The sequence below is a fragment of the Panthera tigris genome, chromosome A1 (assembly GCF_018350195.1).
Source record: "Panthera tigris isolate Pti1 chromosome A1, P.tigris_Pti1_mat1.1, whole genome shotgun sequence".
NCBI classification, from domain to species: domain Eukaryota; kingdom Metazoa; phylum Chordata; class Mammalia; order Carnivora; family Felidae; genus Panthera; species Panthera tigris.
The window spans coordinates 170,114,649-170,137,275 of record NC_056660.1 but is presented as its reverse complement, the minus strand read 5'-3'; the positions used below and the strand labels follow the sequence as shown (position 1 = coordinate 170,137,275).

At 38.0% G+C, this 22,627-nt stretch overlaps 1 protein-coding gene across 1 annotated transcript in view; it reads right to left on the bottom strand.

Moving 5' to 3' along the window:
• Nucleotides 1-22,627, bottom strand: part of CAMK4 (calcium/calmodulin dependent protein kinase IV) — a 213,346-nt gene that overhangs the window by 89,971 nt on the left and 100,748 nt on the right. Inside the window, exon 3 of the mRNA XM_007094096.3 lies at nt 20,330-20,408. Coding sequence (XP_007094158.2) covers nt 20,330-20,408 — 79 coding nt within the window. The remainder of the gene's footprint in view (nt 1-20,329; nt 20,409-22,627) is intronic.

Here is a 22,627-nt window from a genome sequence, read left to right as displayed (position 1 = left end):
CCCCCAAATCCTTTGCTCTTATTGGGGTTTGCCAAGAAAAACGCTTAAGTTGGTCAAACTTTACTTTCACTCCATGTCTGTGAGTGAACTGAAGTGTCCGTAATAAGGTGCACAACCATCTTGACTTGTTCCATTTTTAATTTATGACCCCAAATCTCAGGGGACCCTCAGCTCCTCACTCTACAACAGAACACTTTATACTCTGTCTCCTCTAACATTCAATACACCCTCCTCCCTTCACTCTCCTATCACAGCCTTGCTTCTAATCCACTGAGAAGGTATAAACAACACAAAGAGAACATAATCTTCTCATCATTCAATCTATCAATCTATATACATCTGTATCCAATTAACTTCATCCATTAATTCCACAAATACATGTATTACATATATATATATATATATATATATATATATATAAATTTAATGTTTACTTATTTTTGAGAGAGAAAGAGGCAGAGTGCAAGTGGGGGGAGGGCAGAGTGAGAGAGGGAGATACAGAATCTGAAGCAGGCTCCAGGCTCTGAGCTGTCAGCACAGAGCCAGACACAGGGTTCAAACCCACGAACTGCGAGATCATGACCTGAGCTGAAGTCAGACACTTAACTGACTGAGCCACCAAGATGCCCTTTTCCACAAATATTTTTGAGCACCCACTATGCAGATGTTATTCTGGCCATGAGGATATAGCAGTGAACAAAATGGATAAACTTCCTAGGAATTTTATGTTCTGAGAAGCTTATGTTCTACTGAAGACAAAAACAGACAAACAAACAGTCCAGAGTTGATAAATACTAAGGAAAAAAAAAAGGTTAAGGACATAGGATGGCGAAGGGTGCTGTTTGAGATGGAAGGTCAGGAAAAGTCTCTCTGATAAAGTGACATGGGACATAGCAACTTGGATTTGAGGGAGGAGTGTTCCACACAGAGAAACAGCAAACACAAAGGCCCTCAGCTAAGAGTGCCAACAAGGAGGCCAGATTAGCCAAAGCAGAGTGAGAGAGGAGGAAAGGAGTAGATGATGATGGAGGCTCCTCATGACCAGGAGCCATGTAAATAGAGAGCCATCTTGACCAAGGTAAGAACTTTGCATTTTAGTACCAGAGAGGTCAGACACAATTGGGAGGTTTTGAGAAAGGAAAGACATGATCTTAGTTAAGATTTAAAAGGATATTCTGAATCTTGTAGGGATGAGGATGATGAAAAGAATAAAAGTAGGGAGACTCAGTACCAAGTTAGGGCAGTTGTTCCAAGGAGAGATTATGGAGGTTTGGGCCCAGGTGATAGTGATGATAGAGGTATGAAGCAGATGGATATTTTTAAGGAAGAGAAAAAAATATCTGCAGATGAACTGGCTATGGGATGTAAGAGAACAAAAAGGGTAAAAGTTGACCACAACTCTTTCAGCATGAGAAACAGGAAGCATAAAATTGCTACTTACCAGGGTGGGGTGGGGGCTAAGACTAGAGGAGCAGGTTCAGAAAGATGCTAAAAACATTTTGGCCCTATCCCTTGGACTGAACTCACCTATGAGCTGTCCCCTTTTATTCTAGCTCACTAATCATCTAACTGATCTCTGAAGAAGCCAAGATCATTTACACTTCTAGGCCTTTCCACTTTGTCAGCACAAAGACAGTTTTCTGCTTGAATGTTCTCCTCCCAGATCTTTAAGTGTGAGTTTGGACCCAGTGGAGAGGAGAACGGAAGGGGAAGCTGCACTGTGGAGGTGATGGCAGTGACAAGCGTTGGACATGATGGGGTGGGACAGGAAGGGTATTAATTATAGAGGAACCAGTATCCTATTTTACATTTAACACTGACTAGCATAAAACCAACCTTGTTCTGATCAGCATGGGAAGACAAACTCTAATAAAGTATGTCAATCAAATAAGCTTGGTTTTGAAAACTGCGAAACTCATTTTTCTATAGTCCTGTTAATAGTCACCTCCCACTCCTTGCAGACTCTTCAGTCACTGGGATGGCAAAATGGAGAAAAGTAGAACTTTCCAATGGAAGGGGGAGCCCATGGATGGGGACACAGTTTAGGCAAGTCAGGAATGGCTCTGTAAAGCTCAAACCTGAAAGAAAGATGCTTGTATTTCAGAACCTGAAATTTCTGTAGTCAGGTAGATTCAGAACAGGGCAGCTCCTTTAAGCAAGGTGCCTCGGCTCCCTCACTCCTACATTCTAAAATCTAAGCCTTTCTGCTCACAGATGCCAGAAATTCTTTCACAAGGAACAGCCTTTTATTTTACAGTGAATGAAACAGGCTTAAAATATTCCTGGGAGAGATGACAAGCTGAACAGCGTTTATACAAAAGATTTGGCTCATGCTAGACTCTCACTAGAAACAGATTTGGCTTAACAGAGAGAAAGAAGAGAGCGGAGAGAACATGGTATATTAAGGAGAAAGGACTTTGTATCTTTCACTAGCTCCTTCCTCGTTCTTTAATCTCTGTATCTCTCCCTGAGATTAAGAATATACAGAGGTAACCCTGATTTAATACCTCTTGTCCTTAAAAAGATCTCATCCCTCAGTTCCTCACCTGTCTTCCTGCTTTCAAAGCATTTCTCTGCTTCCCTCCACAGAAAAACTCTCTAGAGTTGTCTCTGCTTTCTTTCTCCACTTCCTCCCTCCACCTACCCCCCCCCCCAACCTTTTTGTCAGTGCAACCCAGTCTGGCTTCATTCCAAGACCTCCTCCAACCACTCTCATAGAAGAAATCAGTGGCCTCCTTGGAGAAGCACTTGGAGCCAAACTACTCATCTTATCCTGTCAGCAGAATTTGATATATTTGATCACTCCATTCTTCAAATAAAATTGATTATTCCATGTCACCATTCTGCTCTGACTTTTCTTCTACTTTAAAGGCTGCATAAGTATTGAAATACTTCCTAACTAATCTCTCTGCTTGTATTCTTACCCTTTCCAGTCATTCCCTTTGCATACAAGCCAGAGTGAGGTCTTTAAAATATAAATCAGATCATGCCATTCTCCAACTTAAATGCCTTTGTTCACATCCATTGTGCTTAGAATAAATACAAACTCTTTACCATGGACCATAAAACTCTGGACGGCTTGGCCTCACCAAGATTACCAAATGATCTTATGTCATTTTTTGCTCTACCCAGGCCATTCAACTACTAGACCATTCTCCAAAGTCTTTGCACTTGCTACTTCCTTTTCCACTAGACGTTCTGACTTCACTCAGAGAGTAACTGAGAGGCCTTCCCTGGCCACTCCATCAAAAGTGACTACACATACATACATACACCATGAATCATATCACCCTAATCTCTTTATAACATTTACAAACATCTAGATTATCATTTACTAATTCATTATTTGATTCTTCCACCAGAACACAAGCTCTGTGACAGCAAGGGTTTTGTTTATTTTCTACACATTCACATCTCCAGCATTATTTACCAATGCCTGGTATACAATAATTTGTTGAATGAAGAATGAAGGAAGGAAGGATTAAGCTAGTATATGAATACAAAAGATGGGTGGTTTAAAGAAAAGATCCCTGGTTTGACAGCTTTGGTTAGTTAAGATTAGAACTGGTTAGTCTGTTCTCCTGACATTTGAATCTGTGTAACATTTTTGTCATGTTATTGACACCAATGGAGTGGAGAACAACTATCTTACTGGCAAAGATCTGGAAGCACCCATACCTAGGGCCTGCATGGATAGTAGCCTGCAGTTTCCAAACTGTGAGTCACAAAGGATTATTATTATATTACAGCACACACCTTGCCTTTTTGTGTGCGATCAGTGCTTTGAATCAAACACAACTGGAAAAAAAGATTACAAGAAGATGAAGTGATGAAAATGAGGAAATGGTAACAGTAAAAGTTGGAGAGCTGGGGGATCCTTGGTAAGCAGAGGATTATAGGGATGTACCTGCAAATTCTTGGCTTTGTCTCTGTGCCTGCCAGGGGACAGTTCAAGAGGAAAGCTTTGCTAGGTCCCTACTCCTGCATATTCCAAAATGAGGGCACATCAACACCAGTACAGTCAGATCGTTGCAAAAAAGAAGTTGATATCCTGTGATAAGAAAGGAATGTAATGTCAGCCTCCCAAATTCTCTTTTCAGGATCATGTTGCCAGGGCTAGAAGAAAATAAAGAGATACTAGAAATTTTTAGATAAGTTTCATAGCCATATTTTAAAAAAAAAATTTATTTATTTTTGAGAGAGAGCAAGAGAGAGCAAGCACAGGGGAGAGTCAGAGAGAGAGAGAGAGAGAACCCCAAACAGGCTCTGCAACGCAGAGCCCAACGCAGGGCTTGAACTAACACTGAAATCATGACCTGAGCCAAAATCAAGAGGCAGAGGCTTAACTGACTGAGCCACCCAGGCACCCCTCATAGTCACATTAAAAAAAAAAAATGTTGAAAACGTAAGAGTGAGGAACATACCCACTGTTGTAACACAACTATCGCTAGTATTCTGGTTCACTTTCTTTCAACTCTTTAAACTCTGAATATTTCTTTACATACTTCAAATGTGGAGATACAGTTTTGTTTCTTTTAATTTTCATGAAAAATATCATAAAACTTTATGGTCACCTGACATTCACAAGCAGAATGTAAAACAGCTTCCTAATGGCCTGGTGTCATCAATGGCTATATTTATCATTAGATACTTATGATTTCTTACAATTTGCTACTCATATAAATCATTCTGTAATGAAGTTCCATGGCTGTACTTTATTTCAAAATGCAACTTGAATTCTGGTTCCGCCATTAAGTCCTTGATAAAATCATTTATCTTGTCTGAGGATATTTCAATTTATTCATAGATAACATGGATATAATAATTGCTACTTACAGTATCATTGTTGTAAGGAGTAACTTAAAATATATAAAGAAATCTCCTGGCTCATGGTAGATGTTCAGTGCCTTTCCTGAAAGGATCTTGTAAAAGTAAAGTAAATATTTCCTAGTCTTCTATTTTCATTTTTCTATATTTTCCCATAAAAATTACTGCAATGGAAATAAACTAAATTTAGAAATATTGGGATTTATGAGAGTACCATCCTAGGAAGGAAAAAATGTCTAATAAACTTGAAATACAGTTTTGTTCTTCTTTTCAGTGAAAGACAGTTTCATCAAAATCCTAAACTCTATCCAATATAATCTCCTTATTCGAGGGTAGTCAAAGAGGGGAACTGATATCTGTTTGCATTTACATTTAAATGCCTTCCTTCACTATTTTTGAAGATTGGGATAAGAGCTGTACTTCTTTGGTTAAGCTCCACGGAGGTTTTAAAACCAATTTCTAATGTTTATTAATCACTGTTGGCCGCTGAGGTCACACCTGAGTTACTCCAGAGCTGGGTATCAGCAATGCCCTACAGACATCAAAAAGTTCCTATAGAAATGAACAAAGTGCATCATTCCCTTTTACTGCTGAGATAGCGAAACTGAAGGAATGCATAAAAGCTTGCTGTTTGGTCCTTTTCCTGCTTCTATTCTTGCTAGGACCTGCACCTCTACTTTGCACATGTCTCAGTGCAACTGGCGCATGTCCTCTGTGTAAGGGGCAAGAAGTTAATGACTTCTCTAGAATAGAGAACATCTAAGGATGGACCAGGTGAGAATGACCAGACACAGCTATCATATGTATATTCCAGACCACCAGCAATAGACATCTCGAGGCCAAAGCCCCCTGGCTCCATAGAATAACACCCGGGGCATCATCTTTGTTCTAGGTGGTTCCTGGATTCCTGAGACAATAGGTACACCAGATCACGATCCTCAATAAAAAATCCCCAGACCCCAAACAAAGATGAGACTCCCTCCTTTCCTTTCTGAGTCTTCCAAACATTCTATACCTGCACTCTCCCTATACCTTCAATAAACTCTGCTTTCACCTCTTGCCGGCTCACGTTTGATTTCTATCCTGCATGCAGCCAGGGACCCTCTTGGCTGGTCCTGGGGACCTCTCTGGGTCCACAGACCCAGCCTACCAGCATCAGTGGCTTTCAGTGATTTTTATGTGGTCAAGGCAGTACTTTTCTTTTTTTTTCCCCCAATATATGAAGTTTATTGTCACATTGGTTTCCATACAACACCCAGTGCTCATCCCAAAAGGTGCCCTCCTCAATACCCATCACCCACCCTCCCCACCTTCCCACCCCCCATCAACCCTCACTTTGTTCTCAGTTTTTAAGAGTCTCTTATGCTTTGGCTCTCTTCCACTCTAACCTCTTTTTTTTTTCCCTTCCCCTCCCCCATGGGTTTCTGTTAAGTTTCTCAGGATCCACATAAGAGTGAAACCATATGGTATCTGTCTTTCTCTGTATGGCTTATTTCACTTAGCACATAACACTCTCCAGTTCCATCCATGTTGCTACAAAGGGCCATATTTCATTCTTTCTCATTGCCATGTAGTACTCCATTGTGTATATAAACCACAATTTCTTTATCCATTCATCAGTTGATGGACATTTAGGCTCTTTCCATAATTTGGCTATTGTTGAGAGTGCTGCTATAAACATTGGGGTACAAGTGCCCGTATGCATCAGTTCTCCTGTATCCCTTGGGTAAATTCCTAGCAGTGCTACTGCTGGGTCATAGGGTAGGTCTATTTTTAATTTTTTGAGGAACCTCCACACTGTTTTCCAGAGCGGCTGCACCAATTTGCATTCCCACCAACAGTGCAAGAGGGTTCCCGTTACTCCACATCCTCGCCAGCATCTATAGTCTCCTGATTTGTTCATTTTGGCCACTCTGACTGGTGTGAGGTGATATCTGAGTATGGTTTTGATTTGTACTTCCCTGATGAGGAGCGACGTTGAGCATCTTTTCATGTGCCTGTTGGCCATCCGGATGTCTTCTTTAGAGAAGTGTCTATTCATGTTTTCTGCCCATTTCTTCACTGGGTTATTTGTTTTTCGGGTGTGGAGTTTGGTGAGCTCTTTATAGATTTTGGATACTAGCCCTTTGTCTGATATGTCATTTGCAAATATCTTTTCCCGTTCCATTGGTTGCCTTTTAGTTTTGTTGGTTGTTTCCCTTGCTGTGCAGAAGCTTTTTATCTTCCTAAGGTCCCAGTAGTTCATTTTTGCTTTTAATTCCCTTGCCTTTGAGGATGTGTCAAGTAAGAAATTGCTATGGCTGAGGTCAGAGAGGTCTTTTCCTGCTTTCTCCTCTAGGGTTTTGATGATTTCCTGTATCACATTCAGGTCCTTTATCCATTTTGAGTTTGTTTTTGTGAATGGTGTGAGAAAGTGGTCTAGTTTCAATCTTCTGCATGTTGCTGTCCAGTTCTCCTAGCACCATTTGTTAAAGAGACTGTCCTTTTTCCATTGGATAGTCTTTCCTGCTTTGTCAAAGATTAGTTGGCCATACGTTTATGGGTCTAGTTCTGGGGTTTCCATTCTATTCCATTGGTCTATGTGTCTGTTTTTGTGCAAATACCACGCTGTCTTGATGATTACAGCTTTGTAGTAGAGGCTACAGTCTGGGATTGTGATGCCTCCTGCTTTGGTCTTCTTCTTCAAAATTACTTTGGCTATTCGGGGCCTTTTGTGGTCCATATGAATTTTCGGATTGCTTGTTCTAGCTTTGAGAAGAATGCTGGTGCAATTTTGATTGGGATTGCACTGAATGTGTAGATAGCTTTGGGTAGTATTGACATTTTGACAATATTTATTCTTCCAATCCATGAGCAGGGAATGTCTTTCCATTTCTTTATATCTTCTTCAATTTCCTTCATCAGCCTTTCTATAGTTTTCAGCATACAGATCTTTTACATCTTTGGTTAGATTTATTCCTAGGTATTTTGTGCTTCTTGGTGCAATTGTGAATGGGATCAGTTTCTTTATTTGTCTTTCTGTTGCTTCATTATTAGTGTATAAGAATGCAACTGATTTCTGTACATTGATTTTGTATCCTGAAACTTTACTAAATTCAGGTATCAGTTCTAGCAGACTTCTGGTGGAGTCTATCGGATTTTCCATGTATAATATCATGTCATCTGCAAAAAGTGAAAGGTTAACTTCATCTTTGCCAATTTTGATGCCTTTGATTTCCTTTTGTTGTCTGATTGCTGATGCTAGAACTTCCAACACTATGTTAAACACCGGTGGTGAGAGTGGACATCCCTGTCGTGTTCCTGATCTCAGGAAGAAAGCTCTCAGTTTTTCCCCATTGAGGATGATGTTAGCTGTGGGCTTTTCATAAATGGCTTTTATGATCTTTAAGTATGTTCCTGCTATCCCGACTTCCTCGAGGGTTTTTATTAAGAAAGGATGCTGAATTTTGTCAAAGGCCTTTTCTGCATTGATTGACAGGATCATATGGTTCTTATCTTTCTTTTATTAATGTGATGTATCACATTGATTGATTTGCGAATGTTGAACCAGCCCTGCATCCCAGGAATGAATCCCACTTGATCACGGTGAATAATTCTTTTTATATGCTGTTGAATTCGATTTGCTAGTATCTTACTGAGCATTTTTGCATTCATATTCATCAGGGATATTGGCCTGGAATTCTCTTTTTTTACTAGGTCTCTGTCTGGTTTAGGAATCAAAGTAATGCTGGCTTCATAGAATGAGTCTGGAAGTTTTCCTTCCCTATGTTTTGGAATAGCTTGAGAAGGATAGGTATTATCTCTGCTTTAAACGTCTGGTAGAACTCCCCTGGGAAGCCATCTGGTCCTGGACTCTTATTTGTTGGGAGATTTTTGATGACTGATTAAATTTCTTCACTGGTTATGGGTCTGTTCAAGCTTTCTATTTCCTCCTGATTGAGTTTTGGAAGTGTGTGGGTGTTTAGGAATTTGTCCATTTCTTCCAGGTTGTCCAGTTTGTTGGCATATAATTTTTCATAGTATTCCCTGATAATTGCTTGTATCTCTGAGGGATTGGTTGTAATAATTCCATTTTCATTCATGATTTTATCTATTTGGGTCATCTCCCTTTTCTTTTTGAGAAGCCTGGCTAGAGGTTTATCAATTTTGTTTATTTTTTCAAAAAACCAACTCTTGGTTTCGTTGATCTGCTCTACAGTTTTTTTTTAGATTCTATATTGTTTATTTCTGGTCTGATCTTTATTATTTCTCTTTTTCTGCTGGATTTAGGCTGTCTTTGCTGTTCTGCTTCTATTTCCTTTAGGTGTGCTGTTAGGTTTTGTATTTGGGATTTTTCTTGTTTCTTGAGATAGGCCTGGATTGCAATGTATTTTCCTCTCAGGACTAAGGCAGTACTTTTCAAAGTACTTTTAAAAGTACCAAAAAAGGATGGAAACACAAAACTCAGTTTTGGTTTTAAATTTCTTTCAGTTTGACAGCAATGATTCAGGTACACAATTCTCAAACCATGTGAAGTGTGGGGCAGAACAGTGTATACCCTGGAGACCCTGAGCTATCCATTTAATCCTAAAACAAGTGATCATCCATCGGTTATAAAACTGACTAATTAGATATTTAAGAAGTTGATGACTTTGTACTCTCTCAAATAATGAAAACAAAAAATACTCTTATAAACATTAGTATTTTAAATCTCATCAGTTACATCTTGAGATTGAATTCCTTATGAGAGTATGCTTTGAATAGGGGAATACCTGGACATTCTTAGAAGCTTTAGCTCCTTAACTGTTCTTTCTAAGATAATTAAGACTTTCAAATATGCTCGTAAATATTGTTCAAGGATGCTAAAAACTTCCTTAAAAAAAAAAAGGATATGTTACTGACAAAAAAGATTTTAAATGACCCCAAAAGCAATATAATCATGCTCTGGGGCTGGGGTCATAAAGAAAGAGAGAGTAGAAGTCTTTTTTTTAAAAAAAAATTTTAAAGTTTATTTATTTCAAGACAGAGACAGTGCAAGTGGGGAAGGGCAGAAAGAGAAGACAGAGAATCCCAAGCAGGCTCTGCACTGTCAGCACAGAGGAGGCCAATGTGGGGCTCGAACCAACAAAACCGTGAGATCCTGACCTGACCCGAAACCAAGATGCTTAACCGACTGAGCTACCCAGATGCCCCATAGAGAGTAGAAATCTTAATGATTTAAGGTTTGAAAAAAATTCCATTGTTGGTGTTGCTCCAGGGCAGTGTTTGTGTCTCTGGATTTGGCTCCCTTGCTGAAGAAACATCTTAACATGAGTTAACCCCAGAGCTTCGCTTTTCTGAAGAGACCAAATGCTTCCAGAAATCGGAAGCTAAAGTGTGTCAGCTCAGTTCTTCTCAACATCTTTTACTTTAGAGTGATGTGCTCATCTTCCATATACTCCCATTAAGTCTCTTCCAGGCCAAGTGGCTCCGTGTTTAAAAGTCCCATGCATGAGTAATTGGGTAGACATGCACAACATTCCATGATAATGGTCCTAGCATTGCTCCCCCTCTGATACCTTCCAGGACTGTCAGGTTCAGAGAAGGCAGTGGAAAGGGGCCCGTGATTCATGGGCTGGGCTGATCTCTGACTTTGTGCTGCCTGGCTGGTCTGGTCCTGTCCCTGACTGTCTGACCATTATTCAACCCTATGATGTATCCCCAGCTGTCTACAGCTGCTGGTGCCCTCACCCAGTCAGGTGTTCAGTGGTGCCAGCAGCTGGTAATGGCGGTGGTGCATGGGTTACTTCACCCTTGCTGTAGACACCATGCTCCCATGGAGTACTTAAGAAAGCATCAAAAGAATAGGACAAGGGAGAAACAGCTTGGAGACGGATAAACATACACTGAACATTTACCCTAAAGAAACTCTTCTAAACTAAAAGAGAGTCTTAAATGAGAAAAAACTAAGATATCTTGGACTGGAAATTTTAAGTACCTTTACCCCACATATCCAGTGGCACCAGTCTCAGGAAAAATTTTAATTGTCATAGAAATAGAGGATATTTCAATTTTTTTTTTTGCAGATATAAATGTGGTAGGTAAATTCTGACACTCATCCACATTTCCCTTTATAAAAATGTCACAATTTAAAAGGTGAGGATGGTAATCTTGGATCTGCTTTATTGATGAAAAAAAATCATTCACAGTGTATAGTACTTTATTATGTATGCCCCACCTTTACACAGTGTTGATCACAACACTCAAATGTGTCCTGGTGTTATTATGGAAAAAATAAGTCCAGACTATTCTGATACCAAAGTCTCAGAAAAAAAAAAAAAATTCTCCCAATGACAACTTGGTATTTGTGGTAGGGGTGGGAGGAGGCACTGTAGATATAACAATCCATTTGATACATTTTTCAGATTTCTGGGGTAGAGATAAATACGAATTTATCCTTGCAGCAGAGAAGAAACTAGAATTCCATACACACAGCCACAGCCCGGGTCACTGCATTCCATCTACCATTAAGACAAAGAGCAAAGAGATTCACACCAAGCAAGGCATGTGGTCTGTATATTACACACTCTCCAGTGATTCTTCTTTCATTTGTTACTGAATATTGTGTGCTGAGACTCATCAAACTAAGCTTTTAACAGCATTTGGAAAATAAATATGTTGCCTGTGTTCTCTGCACATAGGGAGTATTATTTGCCTTTGTTTCACAGTATGACTTAGAAATGCACGCAGTTTCTCTGTGTCTGTGTCAACAAAGGCTTTTTCATCCTTTATCAGATTAGCAACATCCAGTTTCAGTCTCAGATCTGGACCATGATCATTCCTACTATTTTTTTGTCCTTTTTTGGTCTTTCTTCTATGAGGATCTAGCTGGTATAAATAGAAAGGACCAAAATTTGGGACTCAAAAGCCCTGGGTTCAAGTTCTATATGCTATTGTGTACTTTGGACACATCTCTTTTCTAAAACTTCCATAAGTAAGATACTCCCATGGGGTACTTTGTGTTAACATGTGAAAAGGGCCAAATATATTTAATAATTAAATGTGGGCACCATTCTTATTGGCATTATGCTCCTTTACTGTTAAAACTACTGAAGTGGCATATGTTGATTTGAGAATTCTTACTTTAAAAAAAAGCAGTTGAAAGCTAATTCAATACTTAAAATTATTTGAATCCTTTCTAACTAATATCCTCTGCACAAAGTCATTCACTCCCTCTTTTTTAGCAGATGAATGGTTTTGGAGTTCTATGACTTGATCCTTTTTTTTTTTTTTTTTTTTTTTTTTTGCCTTCTTTCTCACCTCTCTTTTTATATTGTCTAGTTGGCTTTGACCATCATTCAATGTGGTACTATAAATATAAAAATCAAAATTTATTGAAATGTTTTTCCCTGGTAACACTAATATTATAGCTTCTCCCCTTCTTTGCAAGCTACAAATCCCAAGTTTGTTCTGAGGCTGGTAGGCTGTGTTCCTGCCAGCCCTCTGAGTTCTCTGATTGTGGCCCATCGGGCACCAGTCCCCACCTCTGATCTTCTGACTTTGGCTTCTGTCAACTTCCCTGCTCCCAGTACCTCTCCTGTGGTTACAAGGCCTTTCCGATTCAGCTCTCTGAGAAGTTTCTAGTCTCTTTCTTCTACCATGGAATGGCAACATAAGCTCTTCCTGTAAGATTTCCTCTGTTGCGGCTAGTTACGCATCTCTTTTTTCTGCTTCATAGACTGCACTTAAAGGAAGAAGATCACTTCAGATCCAGCCGCCCACTACTTATAAAAGTACTAGAGGCTTAAATGTGATAGCCTGAGTGGATGGCGTCACTGCAAAGTGTGTTTTCTTTCAGGCAACAGCACACGGGGACGTGCCTATATTCTCAGTCTCTCCTTCTCTCTCACCTCCCACCACCCTCTGCAGCTCCTTGTCTGAATTATGGTGTTTATTTTTTAAAAGGCAACAAAATATCCTGAAGACAGCTCAATATAATGAGAGGACTGATAAGCAAGCTGAATTGAGACAGATTCTCACAGCGTTTCTATCAAAAAAGAAAACATACCACACTTCAACAACTAATTCTCTACAAGAATGTTCAGATTTCAAAGTGAATCTCTGAATGGGAAAGCATACAAACCAGGCCAAGGTTTTAACATTCCACCCCACTACCTCTTTTCTCTTGTAGACATTTACCTGTCACAAACTGAATAGAAATATCCCTGTTCCTATTCCAGGAAACCTGGCTTAATAGTTCCTATGAAAATCAATAGGTTTCAACTGACAGAATGCTTAAAGAAGTTTCACTTCACTTGACACAGCTTGTTATCCGCAAGTTACTTTCGTTAATGTGTTTGGAGACCTCAATTGGGCCCAAAAAGTCTATTTGAGCTAGTGATTTATTATTTTACTCTCCGTCACTGACCAAAGGTGACCTTGACTTCACTTTTAGAGGATATTCATGAGTGGTTAAAAGTGGCTATGGCAGCATTTAAGAGATGCATATGTTTAACTCAGATTGACCCAGACATCTCTCTCACGTACATCATAACAAATGGAATATGAAAGGCCCATGGTCAGTTTTGTGTGTTCCCCAAGGCCAGGTAGAAAGAGACAAGAACAGGTAATCTTCAGTTTATCCAGTGGCATAAATGGTATTAACTCTATTTTAGAATGGAGGAACACAGAAATCTCCTGCAATGAAGATGTCCTGAAGATTCACCTACCAAGAATTGGGGAGGAGGCCTGTGTATATTTTACAGTTTAATCCAGAGCAACCTTTCAAATTCTCCCACAACATATTTATATACTCCAATAGTTAACTCATAAGAATATAAGGAAAAATGAATAGACATTAAAAACTAACAAACAGAATGATTAGCAAATCACAATGTGGTTCTTCAACTAAATGAGAAGACAGTAACAGGCCTCTTTCTTCTTTTCACACTTACAAAAATTTTTTAAAAGATAAAGGCATTCTCTAGTAAATTAAATTATTCAACAAAAACCTTTACAGAAATTTATAGGTAACTTTACATTACAATAACTAAAATATGACAAAACTCAGACCTGGAACAGCTTCTTCATTGTAGATCTAGTCACATTGCTCCAATGGTAAGAACCAGGATAGAGCCCTAAGATTGAAAGCATTCTAAGTCTAGCAATCACAAACATCCTAGACTTGTTTAAGTAGGTCATAGGATCAGAAATATTTATTTAGTGTCATGTTAAATTTGATTGATAATGGTAGTAACATATATACCCCTTTTCAGCAGAAATTTTAAAAACACTCCAAAAACAATATAATTAATCTTATTCATACAGTATTGCACAGGATGTCTGGTACTGCTTAGTGCTCAGTTTTAAATAAAACTGATGAGAACATTAGAATTGGATAGAATGAAGTGGTACCATCATAATATAAAATATCTGTGTGGACTCATTATAATTAATAATAAGAATAATATTCCCATTTATTACAAGTTTCCTGGGTGTTGAGAAATATTTTACACAAATTCTCATTTTAATCTTCACTAGAAAACACCGTGAGTTAGATGTTCTTAAAGCCATTTTACAGATGAAGAAACTAAGATTGAGAGATTTATATAATTTGTTGTAAAGCCACACAAGCAGTAATTGGCAGAAGTGATCTTGAACTCCATCCGTCTGGCTCCAGAGCCCATAATCACAATCCGCAGCTGCCAAGCCATTCTTAAGGAAAGTCAGAATACTTACGCATTCTGAACTGACATGCTGAGATTGGCTCTCAAAGTCATAAATTCTGAATTTACAGGCTGAGATTAATTCTTAGACTCAGTACTGGGTATTTCATGAAAGGGCATGGATTTTACAGTAAGATGAATGCAATCTCTACTAAGAGCTGAGCCACACAGTTGGAAATCTCACCTGAATTCTAGAATTCAAATATTTGTCCCTAAAATTCTGGGGACACTATAAATGATTGGGGAGCATAATTTTCTTAAATCTTAATCAGCTCTTGCATATAAGCCATATTGATAGGGCTGAAGTGCCACTATTTAGATATACCCTCAGGGATGTACTCCTAAGGAAGAAAGGTAAAGCATGTGACTCTCTCCTGAAATAGTAACTACATTATCACTATGCCATTCTTCAAAAGTTGTGATTCCTTTCAACTCAGCAAAATTCAGTCCAAACTGAAGGTTCCATCTGCTTAATCTGTTCAAATTTTGACACTTTTTTGAATCTATTTTTCTCATTTTATGTAGTTTTAAGTTCAGCATATTCAAAAGTCATGTAATATCAGTAAAAAGGTTCTACCTTGTAAATCACTGGTTGTCCTAATAGCTGTATCTATCAGAATCCTTTAATGCCCCAAAGTTGTTAATCTGAGGAAGTAGCTTAGTAAATCTTTCTTCTCTACTTCAATTTCTTCTAAATATCACAAAAAAATGGAGATGATGAAGGGCTCAGGCATGAAGGAAAAAAAGTCTTGTTTCCTTCACCATTGACTCATGTTTTACAAAGTTCACAGTAAAAATCCCATTGATATCTGCCAATCAATTAGTTCTTACATGCAAGGTAATGAAGTACTTATGGGCAATAAGATATGGCACTGCCTGCGAACCTGTAACTGTTTCAAAATAAAAAATTTACAAAACAGGCTACCTTTTTCTTAAGAGGTAAGTATGGAAGCCACTCCTAGAGATTTGATGACTACTTCAGTACAAGGACCATTAATTCTAAGTGGAAAAAAAATTAAACAAATGCATGACCACAAAAGCCTTTTAATTCATTTCCCTCTCTTGTTTCCTCTTACTGTCCCCAAAGCTTTATCATTATAATGACAGAATGAGATGAATGGATATTGTTTCTGGTAATGTCCAGGTATAAAGTTGATTTGACTATAATTTTCTGTTTTCTGGCACTTCAGTACATCTACAATAGAGATAGTCACTGATGTTTATCATAACAATTAGAAACTGCACGATTTAGAAATGCTTTTTGAATGGCCAGAAGAAATGCTAAGGTATGAAAAATAGGATCTCAATGTTGAAGTATGTTTTAACCCAAATTTTTGGTATGACAATTTTCATATATACTAAAATGCTGAAATACCAGCATGAAATACTGTCCTAAATTCAGTAATTGTTGATTTTTCCATATTTTCTTTCCCCTTATGTACACACACATACTCACACATAGTTTTTTATTGTTTAACTATTTGAAAGTAAGTTGCAGACATTATTACCTTGGTTGATACGTCTTTTTTAAAATTTTTTAATGTTTGTATTTATATGAGAGAGAGAGAAAGATAGGACACAAGTGGGGGAGGGGCAGAGATAGAGGGAGATACAGAATCTGAAGCAGGCTCCAGGCTCTGAGCTGTCAGCACAGAGCCCTATGTGGGGCTTGAACTCATGAGCTGCGAGATCATGACCTGAGCTGAAATTGGACAGTCAACTGACTGAGCCACCCAGGCACCTCGATATGTATTTTAATGTATACTAATTCTAAGAAATGTAGTTATCTATATATAAAGTGCATGGTATTATATCCATATATAAAATATATGGTAATTAAAAATATTTTTATTATATGTTTATTTCCCATAAAGTTATTTTATTTGTTAAAATACCCAATGGCCTAAACACAACAATTCACTTTAGGTTTATTATCAGTATTAAGTCTGTCCTGTACCTGACCACCAAAGAGATATGGATTTCTCCAGAAGGGCTGGTGTTTTAGTCTGTCTTCCTATAGGTAAATTAGAGTTGTTGTCTATCACTCAGATATGTGAGTGCCTAATGGATTCTCAATGATGAATTGGGAGTAAGTCTCTTATTGCCAATGTAAACTAAATCCTCCCCCAAATATGAAGCTGCGAGAAAAGTACATAATATTGCCATAAAATAAATTTGGGTCCTGAAAAAGTATTTAAACAGATCCTGGGAGAGAGGATAATTGTCATCAAATAATTAACTGTAAAAGAGATGGGAAATCTTTCTTGGACTTAAAAATGTTCATATGTGAATTTAATCACCTATAACCTGGGTAAGTTTTCTTAGGTTTATTAAACTTTCTTGAATGTGATAATAAGTTTCACTCATCTTCAGATAAAATATTGAATGGCATGTTTTGAAATTCACCTTAGAAGTGTTCTCTTATAGATCATATAATGGGCACAAACGTGCCCCCCTCCAAAAAAAAAGACATGTTGAAGTCCTAACTACCAGCACTTCTGAAAGTGACTTGATTTGGAAAGTGGGTTGTTGTAGATGTAAGTAGTTAATGTAGGATGATGTCATAGTGGAGCAGGGCCAACTTCTAATCCAGTAGGGATGGTGTCATTGTAAGAGGACAATTTGAACACAGACAATGCACAGAGGGAAGATGAGATGGCACATAGGGGGAAGATGGCCATGTACCAACGGAGACAGAGATTAGAGTGACACATCTGCAAGTCAGGCTTCTGTCACCAGAAGCAAGGAGAGAGGCATGGAACAGGTTCTCCCTCAGTGCCCTCACCAAGAGTCAACCCTGCCAAAACCTTGACTTCAGACTTCTGGCCTCCAAACTCTAAGAGAACAAATTTCCATTCTTTTAAGCCTTCCAGTTTGGGGCAGTTTATTACACCACACCCAGGAAATTCTCACAGCTGGCTGATAATAGATGATAGATAAGCAGACAGACAGACAATCTTTCAGACCTTTTAGGTTTATGTCCAGTCATAAAATGAGGACCTGAGGAACTTACAAGTGAAGCAGTATAGTGGTCCCAAAGTTATTAGTTGAACCACATAAAATTACCATTAAAAAAAAATTTTTTTTAATTTTAGAGGGGGTAGGGGAAAAGGGGTGGGAAGAAAGAGAGAGAGAGAGAGAGAGAGAGAGAGAGAGAGAGAGAGAGAACCTTAAGCAGGATCTACACTCAGAGCTGAGCCCAACACGGGGCTCAATCCTATGACCCTGGGATCATGACCTGAACCAAAATCAACAGTTGGATGCTCAACCAACTGAGCCCCGCAAGTGCCTTAAAATTACCATTTTTGTAGGTAAAAAAATGATTTAATAGTCTCATATGGCTCAATCTAATAAATAGATTACATAAATAATTCAAGTTTTCTAAAGCCCCCTTTTCTTTTTTCTTTTGTTTTAATGTTTATTTATTTTTGAGAGAGAGAAAGAGAGAGAGAGAGAGAGAGAGAGAGAGAGAGAGAGAGAGAACACACGAGCAGGTGAGTGGCAGAGAGAGAGGGAGACACAGAATCCAAAGCAGGCTCTGGGCTCTGAGCTATCAGCACAGAGCCTGATGCAGGGCTTGAACTCATGAACCGTGAGATCATGACCTAAGCCAAAGTCAGACACTTAACTGACTGAGCCACCCAGGCGCCCCTAAAGCCCCCTTTGCCCTGAAAGAGATCTTTAACTGAATTCACTAGGAAAATACTTTATTTTCCCTGCATTGCTTTTCTTCTCTAAATAGATTCTTAGGCTTCATTCATTTATTTCATTTAGATAAGGAAGTTGTATCTTCATGACCTATATGAAATTAAACACTGGAGGCAATTGCTTTCTGAGATTTTGCCTGCTATTTCTCTTGTTTACACATCTCTGTGAATAGTTTATTCTAGGAGACAATGCTGGAGATTCCACCCAATTGACGTTCAAAACTTGGGTTTCCCCAGGGGATTTTCTCTTATTCCATTTGGCACAGCAGTAACTGTGTTTGACAACATCTGCCTTCTAGCACCTCTCTGCAGCTCAATCTGACACTTGGTTCCCGTCCACATTTTCTTCCTGCCTGTCTTCTAGGGAAGATGTTTCCACAACAGAGGTGGAGAAGAGAAGACAGCAAGGGCAAACCAGAGCTTTAGTTTCCCAATGAATGAGTCACAAACTCACCAAATGTCTTCGCCTGTCCCTTATTCCAATTCATTCAAAGATTTTTTACATAATCCAATATTTTCTAAACCAGCCCTCTGTCTTTTGGGATTCTGAGCACTCTGATGTCAGTTTTGAGTATTTCTTTTCCTAGACATTCATACAGCGAATCCTTTTCAGAGTTTCCTCAACTACGAAAATAAAATAACCACTTACAAATTTTACTGACAATTTTTTTTAACCAGCAGGAAAGAAGATAGCCAAGTCCAGAAACATTTCTTGTGTGACCACTGCTAGAGCATGCCAACTTATTTTCATAGAAAGCAGATATTTAATAGGAAGTTCATTTCATAAAATTTTAATAATCCTAATTCAAATAAATGTTATGACTCTAAGAAATTGATTTAAGAGAAAATTCCAAAACTTACCAATCAGAAGATTCCTCTACATTCTGGAATACCTTAAATCATTGCCTACACCAGGTAGGAAATCCAGAATATAGGGTTTATAGCAGCAACTGCCATTTAAATTATTAAATTATTTTTCAATTAGACTCTTTGTTATTTTGCTGTGACTTTAAATTCTAACAGATTATTTCAAAATGTCATTCTACTTCTCAATAGAAAAAAATCCCATGCCATTATTCTCTTCTTCATTATATGAGATTCTAAAATTTGCCTGTGCCAGACAATATACATAAACAGCTGGTGATATTAAGCCGACTTTAGAAAAAAATCCCTTGGCCTAAAAGAGGTATTACTTGACTACAAAATTTGTATTTCTCTCCTCAGCATACTTTACAGCTGGGTTTTCAGAAGTATATAAATTTCACATATGTGTTCACATAGAATTTGAGAAAGGAAGAATGTGTGTTTTTGTGGTTTTGTAAGGGGAAATTCCCTAGGGACAGAGAGTGCCAGTAGGGCATTAAAGTGACAAATACTCCCCGGGGTGCAGAAACTACCATGAGGTAGTGTTAGATGCTGCCATTTGTATCATGAACTCTCACCTGCTGCATTTCATACTCATTAGAGATGAGCCTAAGTACCTTTGCCCCCTCAGCTCATCTACAAGTATATGGCAAGAAGAGGCAATAAGAAAACACAATCCTTCCTCCTTCTTCAAATAGAGACTTCTTAAATGAGCAGTCTCAGTCCCTGAAACGATAACATTAGTCTGGTTGCACTCTACCAAAACAAACCCAACATTTGAAAATCAACTTAGAAGCTGATGACTCCTTTCACAAATACTTCTATTTGTATTTCACTTAGGTATTTTTAAACAGCAAGATTTTCTAGTATATAAAACTGTGATTGGAGATTTTATATACACATAAAATACACACACACACACACACACACACACACGCATGCACACACACAGATATATCTGAAAATTTGACTGGTATACAAAGCAAGTTCTATCTCCCAGCTCTAAGTGCTTTTTCTTACCACACTTATCCCCAACAACCACACCCAATCTGAGATCCAGTTGCTTTCAAAGAGGCACACAGTTTCCATCAGAAAACAACAGATTTGGCTACACTCTCATAATAAAGATTCAAATGAGTTAGCTGCACACAGCAATTCTCTGACCTCTTTGTCCTGTGAATTAGGGTTCCTGACTTCTCCAGGTCACAGATCCCTTAAAGATGCCGTTATATAATGAAATAAACTTACTGTTTTCTTTAACACTTTGAGAGCATAAGGCTTCTGGGTCCCCTTCTGTTTGCATCTGTACACAATGGATGTAGCACCCCTTGAGGGGGAAAAAGACAAAAAGAAAATGTTATGCTCTGGACATGAAATCAAGGGGAAAGCTTGAAAATAAGTATCTCTCGCAGTTACCCTCATAACTGACAAGGGTTTATAAGTTATTCCATAGGACCAGCTCAACTGTTGAGAGTATTTTTTTTTTCCTCACAACTAAATACAGTTTGCTCAGAAAAATTCTAGCTTTCCATTCTGTTCTTTTCCTCCTGGCCCATCCCTATATAAATAACATGCCCAGGGCTGCTGCATTCAGTAGGCTCTGGCATAACTGAGCCTACTGAATGCTTTTGCTACTGAAAATAGCTTTTGTCCAGGTAGCAAAACCTGAACACTGAATGAATGCTACCTGAACATAGCTTTTGGAGGACATCCACCAAATTCGTTCAAAGTCCCTGAACTTTCCTAGAAGTATGTGTCTGGAGTAAAATTAGCCATATGGCTCCAGGGAGAGGGGCAAGCGAACAGGGGACCCTGTGAATTTACAACAATTCATTTGGTGCCCTGGCATTCTCCCAGAGCCAACATTAGTCCCACAAGGATTCTGGATCTTTCATCTTGGTGAACACTGTTACCATTTATTTATATATGCCGTAACAAAAATGATTATGTGAGAAGTTCAGGAGAAAATACTATAGAAGTGGTCAAAGACATACAGAGAAAAAGTAGATCTACCTCTCTATAAAAAACTCAAGTACAGAATGTGTTTTACGTATAATGGGGAATGGCAAGAAAGGACTCAATAACTATCTTCACACATGAAAGACACACACATACTAAAAAGAGAATATTAAAAAGCAGACAGTGTGATCCTCATGTTCCCTCTCTACACATGAGAGGAAGACAATGAAATAGAGACAAAAGAGGCTCATAGACCAAGCAGGCTTAAGTTACAACCTCAGAAAGAGAACTTCCGATAAATCTTAAAATAAGATCAGTTGAAGTCAATCTGTCACACTTTGAATATTAGGTTAAAGGACCTCTTATGACATAATCCTATGATTCTGAAATTCTGAGTAAGCATGAACGAATTATAGAAATCAAACATGTTCCTTACTGCCCATTCACAATCCATTTTTAACAGAGTCAGGAAAAGTTAGGAACTGGTGGTGTATGTGCTAATAGAGAAGAAAAATTTCAACGCATTTTTAAAAACTTTGGGAAGACATAACATATACACAAGAAATAAAGGGTTTTAGAAACAGAATAAGTAGAGGTAAATATAAAATTCAACTTTATTTTTAATTGTCTAAAAGATAACTATCTAAAGCAAAACTATTGACAATGCATTGTATTTATAGCATATGTAAAGTAAAATGCATGACAGCAGCACAAAGAAGAGGGGAATAAATTAGAAAAATACTGTTGGGTCCTTATACTACATCTTAAGTATTATGAAATTATTTAAAGGTAGACTGTAATTAATTAAAGATGTATATTGTATAGCCTAGGACAATGAATAAAATAACTTAAATAATCAGTAAATAAAAAAGAATCAATAATGAAACTAAAATGTAATAATCAAAAATGAAATGTGAGAGAGGAAGAAACAAAAGATTAAAAATAAAAGTTAAAAATATGGTGGATCTTAATCTAATCGTATTAGTAATTACATTAAATATAAACTTTATAAACACATTAATTAAAATCAAAGATCAGCAGACTGGATTGAAAAACCAAGATCAAACTATACGCTGTGTACAATAAACCTATTTAAATATAAAGGCATATATATGTTAAAAATAAAATTATAGGAAAGAGATACTATGCAAACACTCATCAAAAGAAAGCAGAAATAGCTATATCAATATCATGTCAGCCAGACTTCAGAGTAAATAGAAGATAGAAATTACTTAATTATGAAGGGGTCAATTTCCCAGCATGACATAACAAACGTAAATGTGTATGTACCTAACAACATCACTTCAAAGTACATGAAGCAAAAACTGATAGAACTGAAGGACAAAAAGACAAATCCACAAATACAATTGGAGACTTCAACACACCCTCCCCGGAAATTATAGGATAAATGGACAAATTATCACCAACGATAGAAGACACGGACATTATTTTTTAATTATTATTATTATTTACATGTTTATTTTGAAAGAGAGAGTGTGTGCACGGAGGAGGAGCAGAGACACAGGGAGACAGAGAATGTGAAGCAGGCTCCGTGCTGCAGGGCGAGCTCTCACAAACTGGTGAGAT